This window comes from Polyodon spathula, chromosome 19 (assembly GCF_017654505.1).
Source record: "Polyodon spathula isolate WHYD16114869_AA chromosome 19, ASM1765450v1, whole genome shotgun sequence".
In the NCBI taxonomy this organism is placed as follows: Eukaryota; Metazoa; Chordata; class Actinopteri; order Acipenseriformes; family Polyodontidae; genus Polyodon; species Polyodon spathula.
In genome coordinates, this window is record NC_054552.1 from 17710109 (window position 1) to 17725758 (window position 15650).

At 42.6% G+C, this 15650-nt stretch overlaps 1 protein-coding gene across 1 annotated transcript in view; it reads right to left on the minus strand.

Moving 5' to 3' along the window:
* Nucleotides 1-239: 239 nt before the first annotated feature.
* Nucleotides 240-15650, minus strand: part of LOC121294451 (potassium/sodium hyperpolarization-activated cyclic nucleotide-gated channel 4-like) — a 34689-nt gene continuing 19278 nt past the window's right edge. The window contains exons 3-6 of the mRNA XM_041218140.1: nt 13758-13904; nt 11693-11933; nt 5531-5695; nt 240-2075 (exon numbers count right to left, since the gene is read on the minus strand). Of these exons, the coding sequence (XP_041074074.1) occupies nt 532-2075; nt 5531-5695; nt 11693-11933; nt 13758-13904 (2097 nt within the window). The 3' untranslated portion in view covers nt 240-531. The remainder of the gene's footprint in view (nt 2076-5530; nt 5696-11692; nt 11934-13757; nt 13905-15650) is intronic.

Consider the following 15650-nt stretch of genomic DNA (forward strand, 5'->3'; position numbering starts at 1 on the left):
GTCCAAAGCCACATGTCATGTAATAAAGGGGGAATTGTTTTGAAGTATATACGTCATCCCGTTGGAGATAGTGTACAGTAATCCCAGTCCTTTACAGAGATGGAAACAAGAATAATGTATGTAGATCTACAGTTACTTGGCTATATATATATATATATATATATATATATATATATATATATATATATATATATATATATATATATATATATATACACACACACACATATGCTCTTGTACACACCCTTGCATCACAGTTTTCTTCCTCTTATTTTCATTCTGTATTATTTGCCATACTGTATCTTTACAACACCAATTATAAAATAGTTTATAATCACAAGCTGAAAAGAAATAAACAAAACTAGAGTTCTAAGTCACCTGGTTAACTTTAAATCACAGTTATACTGGAAGAAAAGAAATAAATAAACAGAACACAGTGAAGTCTATAGGAAACTGAATCACATGGGAAGTTTTTTTTTTTTTTTTTTTTTTTTTTTTACGAGAGGTGGTGAGGACGAGTTTGAATAAACCTCACAAATTGGAGGGTAATTTGGAGAGCACTGGCTCGAGTTCAGATGGGAACACTGTGGGATCCTTCCTTGGTGGAACAGCGATTGGCGGGGAAGCCCTGGTAATGTGTGTCTGAGGTACGGATCCTGAGGACGTCTGCCTGGGAAGAGTCATTTGGCGAGGGATGGAGCTACAGGGTTTGCCCAGGAGGCTATGTGTGGAGTAGGGGGTGAAACTGGAGATGGACTCCCTGGAGGAGTGTGTCAAGCCCTGGCTCATGGCCTGAGCTCCCTCCTGTGGCAGAGAGGACTGGGAGGCAGAGATCAGTTTGATGTCCTGGGAGAAGCGTCCTACTGAGGAAGGCTGGGTGCCTCTGGGTTGGCTGATGGGTTGAACGGGACTCGAGGTCTGTGTCATGAGCAGGGAGCTGTGGGAACCAGATATGCTAGATGGGCCACTGAACTGGAAAGTTCTCCCAGCTACTGGGTTTTGCATGGTGGGGCTGGGGGCCAGAGGCGTGAAGCATGGGGAAGCAGTGCCAGAGCCATGCGCTAAGGAGGAAAGGGCTGACCTCTCCTGCTGGAGCTGAGCTATGGACCCTGAGTGCAGTCCTGCCAAGCCGTGCTGCAGCAGTGAAGAAGAAGAACCCAGACCTACTTGTGTCAGCTGCCTCTGACTGGAAGAGGGCGAGCCGGACGGAAGAGTCTGGAACAAGTTCAAACCACTTGAAGAAGTCCTGCCTCCTCCTTCAAATTGCTGGAGGGATCTTACCTGAGGAGGCCTAGATGGTGGTGGGAGCTGGTCAAGCAGGGAACCAGGGGAGCTAGAGGGTAAGGAGCTGAAACTGGCAGCGGCAGGAGAACCGGAAGCTCTCTGCTGGAAGATCCCCAATCCTAAAGGTGGGGTGTTGCTAGAGTGCTGATGAAGCCCAGTCAGGCTTGAGTGAGGGGATACAGAGGTGGACTGCTGTAACTGGTTGAAGGTGAATATGGAGGAACCACTGTTGGGGTGGGGGGATGGTGAACCCATGGAAGGGTGATGGAGCTGGCTCAAGCTGGTAGAATCTGAGGGATGATTAAACTGGCTCAAACTATCAGAGGCCACTGGAGGCTGGTGAGCCTGGAAATAAGCCTGAAAAGAGCTGTCCGCTCCTGGTGTCTGAAGCTGGGATGGAGCGCTGGAGGGAGAGCTAGCTGCAGAGTGTTCAGTGGTGGGCACCAAGGAGTGAAACCTCTTTAACTTCCGAGGCGACTGCTGTCCCAAAGACCCCAGCGCAGACATAGGCTGGTGTACCAGTGCTCCTGGCAGCCGGGGGTGGTCTGTCAGGGCGATGGCCACTGAGGTGGTGGCGGCGGCAGCCTGCAAGGGCGCTTGAATAAGCGGAGCCCAGATGACCGGCATCGAGGTGGAAACGGGAGGAGCAGGGTTCTGCAGAAGGTGTGTGTAGTGAGCCATCTCATGGTCATGCTGTATAATCTGCTGGATTATTTCTTTCTCTTGGTAGTTGAAGACACCGGAGTTCAGATCATGTTGGACCTTGTGAAGCAAAATTGAGTTCTCCTTTCCTGTCAGGGCAAACACAAGAGATATATGAGCGCCTGAAAAATCCAATGGCTGGACCTGATTGAATAAAGCCTGTGAGAATGTGGTCAAGCTAAATTGGATAATGAATTGCCTATAAAGGAGGAGCCGCGAGACAGCTCTTCAGTGCAGCGAGACGGCCCCACAGTGCAGAGAGACAGCTCTTCAGTGCAAAGAGACGGCCCCTCAGTGCAGCGAGATGACCCCTCAGTAATAGTGAGACGGTCCCTCAGTGCAGCAAGATGGCCCCTCAGTGCAGTGAGACCGCCCCTCAGTGTGGCCCCTCAGTGCAGTGAGACCGCCCCTCAGTGCAGCGAGATGGCCCCTCAGTGCAGTGAGACCGCCCCTCAGTGTAGCAAGATGGCCCCTCAGTGCAGCGAGATGGCCCCTCAGTGCAGCGAGATGACCCCTCAGTAATAGAGATGGTCCCTCAATGCAGTGAGATGGCCCCTCAGTGCAGTGAGACTGCCCCTCAGTGCAGCGAGACGGCCCCTCAGTGCAGCGAGACGACCTCTCAGTGCAGCGAGACCGCCCCTCAGTAATAGTGAGATGGTCCCTCAGTGCAGTGAGACGGCCCCTCAGTGCAGTGAGACGGCCCCTCAGTGCAGCGAGACGGCCCCTCAGTGCAGAGAGACAGCCCCTCAGTGCAGCGAGATGGCCCCTCAGTGCAGCGAGATGGCCCCTCAGTAATAGTGAGATAGCCCCTCAGTGCAACGAGATGACCCCTCAGTAATAGTGAGATGGTCCCTCAGTGCAGTGAGATGGCCCCTCAGTGCAGTGAGACTGCCCCTCAGTGCAGCGAGACGGCCCCTCAGTGCAGTGAGACGACCTCTCAGTGCAGCGAGACCGCCCCTCAGTAATAGTGAGACGGTCCCTCAGTGCAGCGAGATGGCCCCTAAGTGCAGTGAGACAGCTTTTCAGTGCAGCGAGACGGCCCCTCAGTGCAGAGAGACAGCACCTCAGTGCAGTGAGACGGCTCCTCAATGCAGCTCAGAGCTCAAGAGCAGAAGATGCTTGTGCTCCTGTGATTTGTTTTTGAAAATAAAAGGGTTCAGTCAGGTGCTGAACTGAATCTCCATTGTTGTACTTCTGCTATTCCCAACAGCAACGCTACACTTCCACAGACATTTATTTTGTAAACTTTCCTTGCACAAATAATATCTCTTCATAATACTGTGATGCAGATAACGTTACCATATAACTCCATGTCCAGGACAGTTTGAGACAGTTCAGGCTTTTCAACTCACACCCCAATGTATTCTGGTAAATGTAGTCCTGCTGTGAAAGGTACCTGAGACAGCTAAAGTGAACCTGAATGCATTGGGATGTGAGTTGAAAAGCCTGCACTGTCCCAAACTGCCCAGGTGAACACGGAGTAACATGGTAATCTTGGATGTAGAAATGCTATCAGTTCCACCATTGAGACAGCCAACAGCTACAGTACACATGCTGGCTGCCTTTAGGAGTTGCACATGTTTGATTCAAAGCCCTCAATTAATGTAGGCTGTTGTTACAGGTGGCAGAGGGAGTAAAAGGTGTTAAAGCTGAGTTCATATCAAGACACCAAGGGAGCGGTTTAGCACACGGCCCTCTTTGCTAAAGCTGCTGTATTACAGCCAAATGGTTTTGTGAGAGAAGTCAGAGTTCAGGTATGTGAGTGCTGATACTACCCCGTACCTCACTCAGGGGGGAGATTAGAGTCACCTTTGGCCTCATAAAGGAGTAATTAGTTAGTTGTTGTGGAATGGCCCTTGAAAGACTATTTAATGAAATTGAGTTCTAAACGGTTCATATCTCCGGGAGCAGAGAACACAGCTGCGGAAAGAATTTTCACACAGATCAGAGGGGCAGCTCTCTCCAGCAATGTGAGGATTTACACAGAGAGCAGAGGGGCAGCTCTCTCCAGCAATGTGAGGATTTACACACAGAGCAGAGGGGCTGCTCTCTCCAGCAATGTGAGGATTTACACACAGAGCAGAGGGGCTGCTCTCTCCAACAGTGTGAGGATTTACACACAGAGCAGAGGGGCAGCTCTCTCCAGCAATGTGAGAATTTACACACAGAGCAGAGGGGCAGCTCTCTCCAACAGTGGGAATGTCCTCAGGAGGAGGATGTCCTGTTGTTCTTTGTGAAAATGTGTCTTATTTACAGATATTTCAGTACAGTGCTGGTACACTCTCTCACCAGTCTGGACCCGGAACATGTTAAAATCCCAAGGAAGCCTTGTTTTGCTGTTTAATCTGTGGCTACAATTATTGTTTTCGTCATTTTTAATATACAAAATTGGTGATTTGTGATTTTGTATACGATATTCAATAAGTATTGAGAATTTTGTAATGCAGTTACAGGACCAAGTTTAACAGATACAAGAAGGTGTTGCTGTGATGCTGTGATGCTGTGGTACTGTGATCACCACTATCAGCACTTCAATCAACATCTTCCACAGGCCCAATTCTTTTCCCCCCATTATATTACAATAAGGGTAAAAACTCATGCAAAATAAACTCTATGGCTTAAATAATTATTTAAAATATAAGAACAAAATTAGGCCAGTGAGATTTTCATAAGCAGGGTACAAGGGGTAAACACAATCAAATGTAACTGAATATATTTACTGATAAATCTGAAATCCAAATTTTATTTACTGATAAATCTGATCTGAAATCTAAATTTTATTTACTGATAAATCTGTAATGAAATTGTCCCCACTTCTTCAGAGCCTTCTTTACCTGTCAGCAACCAACCACTTGCTTCCTCTAATGACTGTCATGCTTTGCAGACAGTAAGATGCTTTGAGCTTCCCTCAAGACACTGCTAGGGTGAAATGACATCTGAAGTGAAGTTGTAATGATTCTGTGGTAGCAGGATGAGGGCCCTTTAAGAGTGTTTATGTAATTCAGTCCTACCCTGAATGACTGCATGCAGTCTGGCAGAGAGCGGGTCAACCCATAGCTCTGGAACTGGGAACCTTATCCGATGTGTGATATAATATAATGTGTTATTCTAATGGGAACCTGCTTTACCCTGTACACTCAAATAACAGTAACAAGCTGCTGCTGTTGGGCCTTCGACTGATGTTATTCATCCACTAGCCGTCTTGTCTGGCCCCCTAACCAGACTTCTATCTATGGTGTGTATTGTGTATGTGCTGTGTTAGCACTGTAAGCACAGTGGTATAGTGTGTATTGTGTGTTAGCAGTGTAAGCACAGTGGTATAGTGTGTATTGTGTGTTAGCAGTGTAAGCACAGTGGTATGGTGTGTATTGTGTGTGTGTGTGCTGTGTTAGCAGTGTAAGCACAGTGGTATGGTGTGTATTGTGTGTGTGTGTGCTGTGTTAGCAGTGTAAGACAGTGGTATGGTGTGTATTGTGTGTGTGTGCTGTGTTAGCAGTGTAAGCACAGTGGTATGGTGTGTATTATGTCTGTGCTCTGTTCTCACCGATGCGGTCGAGCCGGTCCAGGGCCACGGTCTCGAAGGCTCTTCTCATCATGGGGTACTCCTCCAGCACCTCGTTGAAGTTGTCCACGGAGAGCGAGTAGAGCCGGCAGTACGTGTCGGCCCGGACACTGGCTGTCCTCCGGCCCCGGGTCAGCAAGCAGATCTCTGCACAGAAAACAGACATGGTACATTATCATCCAAATACAACAATACCATGCAGGAGGCACAAGTAAACAAGGTCATTTAGGATTGTGGGAAACCGTTGAGCTTTGAATACCTCCATTTTCAACCTTCTCACAAGAATTGAATATAGACACACTTTCATAAAGTCACAGGGTTCGGTACAAACTTGGTTCATTTTTCTTTTGGAACAAAACTGAAATAGACGTTCCGCCTCAGTGTTGAACTGATGCTCCAATTTGGACACAATCCTGTCAGAAGAAACTTAAACAAATATTTCAACAGGAACAATTTCTATAAATCTGGAGATTGTGGTTATTACACTGGTGTTGGATTGCAATGGAAAATACATTCACAGGTGATTTAGGTTCAAGGCCGTTGTGTTTCCTTGGCCCATTTCAAAAGGCATGCTGTCCGCATCCTTGTACATACAGAGTGTATTCAATTTCATATTGGGATAAGAAAAAAAAAATTAAACAGTAAACAGTTAATGCAGCTCATTCAGAAATTACAAAACATTTCTCTAGGTTTCTAAAAGACAAGTAAGACTAGTAAGAACAGGTTTGTTTTTAGACTCATTGGGTAAGAAACTTCTGTAAAATGTATAAAACTATTTAAAAAAAATGTATGAGTGTATTCCATCTTGCGGGGTTCTTCAGCGCTATCTTTCCTATCTGCAGCCCACAGTGTATCAGCTCTGAATGCTGGCAACCTGGGGGGGACCAGTCTATGCCTGTCTCCCTCACCACGGCTCTGTGTGCAGGGGGCTCTGTATTTCTGTCAGCTAGCATTGCTTTCTCAACACCAGTTGTAGCCGTGGGATATAAGGTATACACCTAGCGTGTCTTCTTTTCTTTTTCAGAAAAAAATGATCTTAGGTGCTAAAATTTGAAATCCCCTGGCTCACTTAGGAGTACAGATTTAACACAATCCAGATATAAAGAATTCAAGCACTGTAAAAACGGAATGAAAGCAACAAAGCAGGAAGTTTGTAGTACTGATGCAAGTTTACAGCACATTCATTATCACTTATACCCACTCCTTTTTTATATCAAGAATAAGTGACTGAGGTATATATTTTTTTCTTGTTTTTGAATAATGAATGTTAAATATGAAGGACTCGTTCTACTATTTCTGACAGCTACAAAAATTAATTTCATGAATGACTAACTTGTGTTCAGTCCGCAGGTCCCCACGGCTGAAACGTGTTAGCCCAGAGGAGTGTGCAGAATAGCTAAGAGCTCAGAATTATAGGAGTGAAGGCACATTGAGAACCAAGGGATTTAGAGTGAAACTGGAGCTGTGGTGCAGTGCAGGCAGAGTCACAGAGGGGTTCAATAAACACTGTCCATATTTTATATACTAGAGAAACGTTTATCCAATGGAAACTTGATAACGACAGTGTTTAACACACTTAACTGAGCATATCAGAATGTGAGGATATACGGAGGCACTGACATATTATGAGCGCCTGTGCACTGCATTGTACATATATCACATTTACATTTGTACATGTGCTTAGAGAACCACTTTAGTACAGTTTCAAATTGCATTTTCAGAGATATATAATATATATATATATATATATATATATATATATATATATATATATATATATATATATATATATATATATGATGATGAGTTCAATAATTCTGAGGGGTTCTGTGACAGAAATATAATGAATCTTGGTTGTAAATCTCCCTCCTGACTTGTGAGGGTGCTAAGCAGCGAGAACAGAGTTCTTTTAATGGGCTGGCCTGACAGTTCTTTCCCCGGGTCCGGAAGTCAGTTAGTCTGGATGAAGGTGAGACTCCATTGCAAGAATGTATTGGCCAGGAAGGGAAAAGATGTAGCAGCTGCAGAGTGTAAAAGCAGCTGCAATCATTTACCAAGGGGAAATGCATACACGCATATAAGGGGTAATCTGTTCCTTCACTTTGGTTAAGAAATAGAACCGGAAGGACCCGTGCAGTAAATAGTATAATATTGTGAGTGTTTGTTTGTTTGTCTTGTCTATAATTGTTACTTGTGTGTTCGTAGATGGCTAACACGTTCCGGAGCTGTTGCAAAGGGCAAGCATTGAACTCGGAACAGCACTACACTATTGTCACTCTTTAAACTGTATCACCCACCACGAGCACTACAGCTCACACCAAGTACTGGTGACCATGATTGTATATTGTGGGAGAGATACCTGTGTTTATTGTTTAGGGCTGCAATCCCTGTCACTGTTCTCTGTGTTTTACACATCGCCGGAATAAACATATCTTATTATTTGGTCACCAGACCAGGATTATAAAGAAAATAAAAATACCTTTTTCATACTGGATTACCAATCTGTCTCTTTTATTCCTGCACTGCATCATTTCATAACTGTTCATAATTAGCAGCCACTTTGCCACAGGTTCTTATTGTAATTAATCACTACCCTATGTCTGCGTTTATGGTGATTTGCCCTGAGTTCAAAAATTGCTCTTTAGTTCTAGCAGCCATGAAGATAACAGCTAGATTTGCCAAAGTGTCTTTATGTTAGTAGGTGCCAGTGCCATCTAGAGAGCAACTTCTGATCTCAGCAATACCAAAAGAAACCGCTCAGCAGGCAGTGTTCACTAGGTGGCGCTGTCTTTGATCCAGTCTATGTATATATGTCAGTGCTTGGCAACTACAAGTGAAGAGGTGTTTTAATAGTCACAATTAGAACCACTCAGAATGGTTACAAACATGTAATTTGAGGCTTTTTACTCTGTAAGAGAATCCCAAGCTAAGCGTGAAGGGGCTTGTCAGTACATGTCCCACACTATATTTTACATGTAGACGTAGTGGATGAATGTTACAATACTGATAGCTCTAATTTTTAATTTAGGTTTAGGATACACATCCAGGGTAAAACCGTTTCTGAAAATAAAATTAAAAAAAAATCTCTTAAAAGTCTCTGACAAGATCAAGCGGCCTTTAAGAATTAAAAGCAAATTATGCAAATTATGACATTTCAAATATATTAGCATAAACATTTACATGTTGCCAAACATATTTCTACAGACCTACAAAGAATGGAAATTGAAATAAATGCAACGGGACGCCTCAAATAAGGAGCTTTTGAAATGAAATGGTCTGAGCTTCATCCTGCCAACCAAGTGCGATTGTTCTCGCCTGTAAATCAACAAAGAGCTCTGCATGGAATGCTAGTGCACAGAAGAGCTCTGCATGGAATGCTAGTGCACAGAAGAGCTCTGCATGGAATGCTCATACACAGAAGAGCTCTGCATGGAATGCTAGTGCACAGAAGAGCTCTGCATGGAATGCTAGTGCACAGAAGAGCTCTGCATGGAATGCTAGTGCACAGAAGAGCTCTGCATGGAATACTCATACACAGAAGAGCTCTGCATGGAATGCTAGTGCACAGAAGAGCTCTGCATGGAATGCTAGTGCACAGAATAGTTCTACACGGAGTGCTAATGCAAAGAGCTCTGCATGGAGTGCAAATGCATGTTAAGCTTCACCAGCATCTGAAATTGATTGCTTTCCTGTTTTCATCATCTATACGACCTCATGCAAATCCTATCACGTGGGGTGGATGAAATGTCTGGGTAGGCATTACTGTCAGGCCACATTATTGGAAAGCCCATGGCATATGTTGTTTCCCTTGTCGGGAAGGCTGGTGCGCTTTGTGGATTCATTAAAAAATGCAGCCAACCCCTCTACATTTTCAAAAATATCTTGCATTCTGTAATAAGGTTTGCTAACTGGAAAAGCACAAGATTTAATTTATGGGCATAGCAATGAATGCTGCTTCTGGCACTTTTTCTGCCTGCAATCCATTCAGTTCGGACGCCATGACAGCGGCTCCATCTACCTCACATGCTCACAGCTACCGAACACAGTTGTAATTTTCTAATTTCATTAACACATACTCTGATAACGGCACTGCTGTTCTGTTACTGCTCACATCATCAAAGCCTAGGAAATCCTCTTTGACTTGATCATGTAACACACACCTCAACTCGTCGATTTGTACAGTAATAAATGGAAAATGTCTTCACAGACTCGATATCCATTCCAACTTCCCTTGACTTTGATTTATTGCAATGTTTAAAGCAATTTTTTGTTAGCACACTGATGCTGAGATCATGAACATACAATGGCTATACAAATATGATTGACGTTCTGTGCGGTGCTGATTTCCTGTCTCTTTGATCAATGGGATTGGCTGCGTCTACTTGTATTTCTGCCAAAAATGACCTCTTGCAATAATAGAACGAACAGAAACAAAAGCAGTCCCGTCCCCTAGAGTGCATAGAAGAGTAAACAAGCATTTGTAAATTGATCCTGTCTTAATACATGGTAAAGAGAAGCAGCTTGAGAGGCAGTTTTTGTGGATATCTCATTCCTCAAACAAAACAAACAAAAAAACATTATCCATCTTTCTTTCATAGACATTTACACAAAAACTAAAAACAAAATAACATATATATATATATATATATATATATATATATATATATATATATATATATATATATATAGGTATATATAATATATAATTAAATTAAGCTGTTCGTACGAATACGTACGTGTAGGGACACAATTAGTTACAATGTGACGACACTGCTGCCTATATCACAACTCCAAATGTACAGAATATTTCAGCAGGGAATTTAGAAGTTCTTCAAATAAATACAAAGAATGCTGTTACTTGCAGTTTCATCACAACTTCAAACAGTAATATTAATGTGGCCGTGTCAGAAAGATGGCTGGAGTGGGGGACGTCAGACCAGAAACAGGAACCATGAAATAAATAAAGAGAGGTGGAGTTTGGTGGAGCTAAGCGAATAGTCTCGCTCAGCATTTAATAGTGCACAGACAGACAGAAAATAAAAAGTTTGCAAGACAAACAAAAACACAGGACAGGGCACATTCGCCAAATTAAAGACACAAACAAAACGGACTAACACTAAACAAACACAGTGAGCTGATATTTTTAAACTACTGTTATTATTATTACCTCAGTCTCCAATGCTGTTTTCCACTCATCGAACACACAACCCCGGGTGAGTGAAAACATGCTGCTTTTATGCAGCTGTACCAAGACTTGATTGCTAATCAATCATTCAATTGGAGTTGCGATACAACTGCACGTGAATTAATAAAGTGCAATTCCCCATGCTCACATATTATTACATGTGCAATCCTCGTGCCTAAATCAAATATACATTTTAAACACTCGTGTTACACAGACCCGTTTATATCCCGTGTACCAATGACTACACACCAACATTAACACACAACAGACAACACAAAATAAACACAGGGGCGGGCACTTTGACTCAGGTCACCAATGCTAGAATTATAACATTGTAAACTGAGAGCTTTCTTAAACCTGCTGTAGTATAGGATTTTTATTTGAATGATATAACATGTTTTCAAACCTGCACATGTGCGAATAAAATAAAATGTGATTGTCATGACACTTTTATACTGGTCTACAAACTGCTACTGTCGTCTTACATTGTGCTGATATCTGCAATTATTCGGAGAGGTTCATTGCTGTGTGCTGTCTTTATTTCTAGTTGCCTTCCATAGACATTTAAGTAAAGTCGATCAGATCAGCCAAAGTGTCTTTATAGCAGTAAGTGACTGCACCACGAATGGAAACTTGTACGCTTACTTCTCTGAAAACAATTTGACTGATCTAGCGTAGGCCACATATATCTACATCAGGCAACTAGAACTGAAGAGCAGCTCCTGAACTCAGAGGAAAGTTCCTTAACAGAGACCTGTCACAAAATAAAAGCACTGTATTTGAGTCCTAACAATAAGAACCAATCAAAATGATTGCAAACATCAAGAAGGTAATCGTGCATTAAAAACAACCATGCATATTAAATCTGAAGCATTTGGCTCTTGTAGCTAGGCTGTATCTGTTAGTTTAACCTGGACTGGCCTGCTACTGAACTGTAAGCAAGTGTCTGCAGCTCTCACCCCCGAAGTATGAGCCGTCAGACAGCTTGGTCTCCTTGTTGCCCCGGGTGAGGACGCTGACCACGCCGTGCTGGATGAAGTACATCTTCTTGCCCACAGTGCCCTCACGCACAATGTAGTCTGTGGGCTGGAACACCTCGAAGTGCAGCTTGGTCAGCATGGAGGTTACGAAGTTGGGGTCTGCGTTGGCAAACAAAGGCATCGACGCCACTAGCTTCCGACAGTTAAAGTTGATGATCTCCTTCAAAGAGAGAAGAGGCAGAGGTGTTGAAAGCAGTGCTCTTGTGTGCATAGGACAGGGTTACCCTTTAATACCTGGACCAGGGCCTCATGTTTATTATTTTATATTTGTTTGTTTATTTAGCGGACAACTTTATCCAAGGCGACTTAAAGAGACTATGGTGTGTGAACTATGCATCAGCTGCAGTCACTTACAACAGCTTCTCGCCCGAAAGACAGAGCACAAGGAGGTTAAGTGACCTGCTCAGGGTCACGCAGTGAGTAAATGAGTGAGCCAGGATTTGAATCGGGGACCTCCTGTCCAGTTAACGAAATTTGGAGGAGCTTTCAGAATGTGGCTCTGAGTAAAAGGGCTATTTTTAGAAAAAAACAATTTCTGTGATTCCATGACTTTGAACATGTAATCCATTGCCAATATTCCAATATTCCAACTGTAGGTGCACTGCTGATTCTGAGGTGGGTGAGTATTAAGTAAGTAAGTAAATATTCTTGCATCTGTACAGTATTGTGATTACTTTGTGTGCATTTCTAGATAATCACAAAATACAAAATAAAATCAATACATACTAAAAAACTTTGTAATGTCAAGCCTTTCTCATTGTGTTGAAGACTCATGAATTAAAATAGAAAATGAGAAAACTTTGGAAATGAATCAGAAAGAATGGAAACAAATACACACAATTCACACCAAGCAAATTGAAGACATTAAGTAATGCTTGTAATTTAATTTAATTATAGTTATGAATAAAATCAACTCAAATACAGTTTTTATATATTTTGTCTATCACCTATCAACTTGCTGTCTTCTGTTTTTATACATTATTTCAAAAGAACAAAAGCAATCATTTACAATGTAATCAGAACAGCTATTGGAGCAAACTGTACAGAGCAAATGGATGAAACCAAAACAAGTGAGCTGTGTAATACATTCTCCAATTGACAAGGAGTTGAACACGAGTCAGCACAGCAGAGCAGCAGAACACTGAACACCAGCAGGCATCCATTGATTCCACCGGGGAGACTTCCAGAAAAACAGTGTGTTCTGAGAGAACTCAACCAACAGGGGTGAACACAGGAAGGACAAGCACTTAAGAAACGTATTGACAAGCCTCCCCACCTTATCAACATTGTGTCTGTTTCAGCATTATTTTCTGCTTGTTTCTGTTTAATTTGAGATTTGAATGCTCCTTTACTAATTGGTTACTGTATGTAAGTAACATTCAGAGTTTGTGGATTTTACTCTGGTGAATATCTTTCAGCTATGAGGAGTGCGGGGTGTAGTGTAGACATGCCTTATATGTACCTGAAGTAACCTGGGTTAACTAGTGGGCTGAAGAATATAAGTACCTGACTCTGTTCCTATGTACCTGACTGGTATAGAAAGGAATATGCATGAATATTCAATTAATTTCAGTGCCACTTGACCCTGATAAACACTAAGCATGGACTACCTTACAAAAGAGATCTTCTAGGTTGAGGAAAGCACACTAACGCCACTTCCAAGTTTGCTCTGATTGGTTGGCAGGCTTACAGCGACTCATTCAGCTTCTTGTTAGAGCTTTGTATTTCTGATCAGCTATTTAAATAGCTTTACAACAAAATGCAGTGCAACAGATACATTGCTCCCTCTCCACTTTTGACCAAAATATAATAAATGACCCTCTGGATATTTGTAATATACCACTGTGTGTTATTTCTATGCACAAGAGTAAGTCTATCCAGAGGGTGGAATTGTTTATGTGCATTAAGCTACTATAAAACAGAGGCAGAATTCAGCTTTTGGCAAGGGTAGATATCTGTGTTGGAAATGTATGCATAGTCTTACCTCTCTTAGCGGGTCGCTCAGCTCTCCCAGGATGCTATCTTCATCGAACATCTTGCCCTGGTAGCGGTGCTCGTAGAAATCGTGGATCTTCTGTCGCATGTCTGCGGGCAGCTTGTGGAAGGACATGTACTGTTCCACTTGTTTGTACTAGCAGAAAGAGAAGAGACAACAACAAAACCATTCATTGTCATGTATTTTCAATGTTGGTGTTCATTAGAAGGTATGAAGGTAATTACTTTAGAATTTAACCTGACCAAAGAGGCTTATTAGTCTGGACTTTTCAAGTACCTGTTTCAAGACTTCATAACAGCACTAGAGACTGAAGATGTATTTGTTTACAATTATGCGATTGCAGGTACTATCAAATGCTTTAAAATCCATGTTCTTGATTCAGATATATGTGCTGTAGGGCTCGTGGTCATCTTGCAGCTCGATCAAGTCATTTTGAAGAACAATACAGGAAATTATTAGTTACCAGGATGCACCTGCAACTTTTCAAAAAGCACAGCTAATCTGTAAATCCCAAATGAAAGCATAAAACACAAGCAAAGAACCAAATGATGAAACATAAGACCTTGGATAATGTTGCCAGGGCTAATAAGAGGAATACAATTATGAATTTTGGGACCATTGTTCTTCATTTGAATAGAAGTCTGAAGTGCTAACTACCAGGACTGGCATACACTTAGTGTGACATTGGTTAAATTAAGTCGTCCTTGCTATATTCTGAGAATTGATCAAATTGCAATTAAAAGAGAAAGAAAAGAAATACAGATAGAAGCAGCTGTACACAGTGCAACATGAAACAGCTGCCAGAAAAGCATTGACAGAGGTGTCATGAATGCAAGAGGGCTCCTAGCTTACTACAGTCCTTGATCATAGAGAAAGGATTAACTGGATATAAAAGTAAGATACAGGGAACAATTGGGAGTGGAGATGATGGTGAGGGAGAGAGCCAGGCATGCTGAGGATAACTCCTTATTGTGTAAGAGACATGAACACAGCCTTCGCTGATAATTGCTGTTTTAACCTGTTCACACTGCTGGATACATTTTGAGTCTTTTAACATGCATCATTATACTACAAGAAATTAACTGAAATGATCCGCTGCTTCGAGTGCTGTAACGAGAATTATGGATCGCAAAGTTCTTCACTCCATGAAATATTTTCAGAAAGGAAAAATGCACTTGTCATAGGGGAGGAAGTGCTGCAGACTCTTTAGCCTCATTCGAGTCATCTGCTAGCACAAGACTAGGCGCTCTGTTTAAATATGTGGGAAATGGCTCTAACACTTGGCTTGCACACATATAAACTAAATGAACAGAGTATACAGTTTTGGTTTTTTGCAGGTTCTTGTGAGGAATAGCATGTTTTGTTAAACCATGCATTTACCAGAAATAACGGGATAATGAAATAGAAACATCTGGGTTTGGACAACGTTCTTACAGCCTAGAGAGAGTGAGTTCATGTTATGGGATGTCCCGTTATGAGGATTATAGCCTAGGAACGAGAGAGAGAGTTCCTGCTGCACCTAGACAGGACACCAAGTGAAGTGATGCTGGCTCAGAGCCACCTTCCATCCTGTAAAAATGTGCTTCAGGGTAGCCGGTGATGAACACATTCAGGTTCTGCGGTGAGGGAAGAACATCATATGTGGACCTGGTCAGGAAGCTGATCCATTGTCCACAGGTCACGCCAGCCAACCTTACACTGTTTCACATCCTCCCGTCTCATCCATTCACCCTACTTAGCCTGGGACACCGCCCTGACACACCTCATCCTCTCCTCCTGTTTTAGCACTTTAATAACTACCAACATCATCCTTTCGGCGGGAGCTGTTTTGTGCCTCTCAGGGGAGCTGAACTGAGACAAAGACCTTCCCAGTTGAACTTG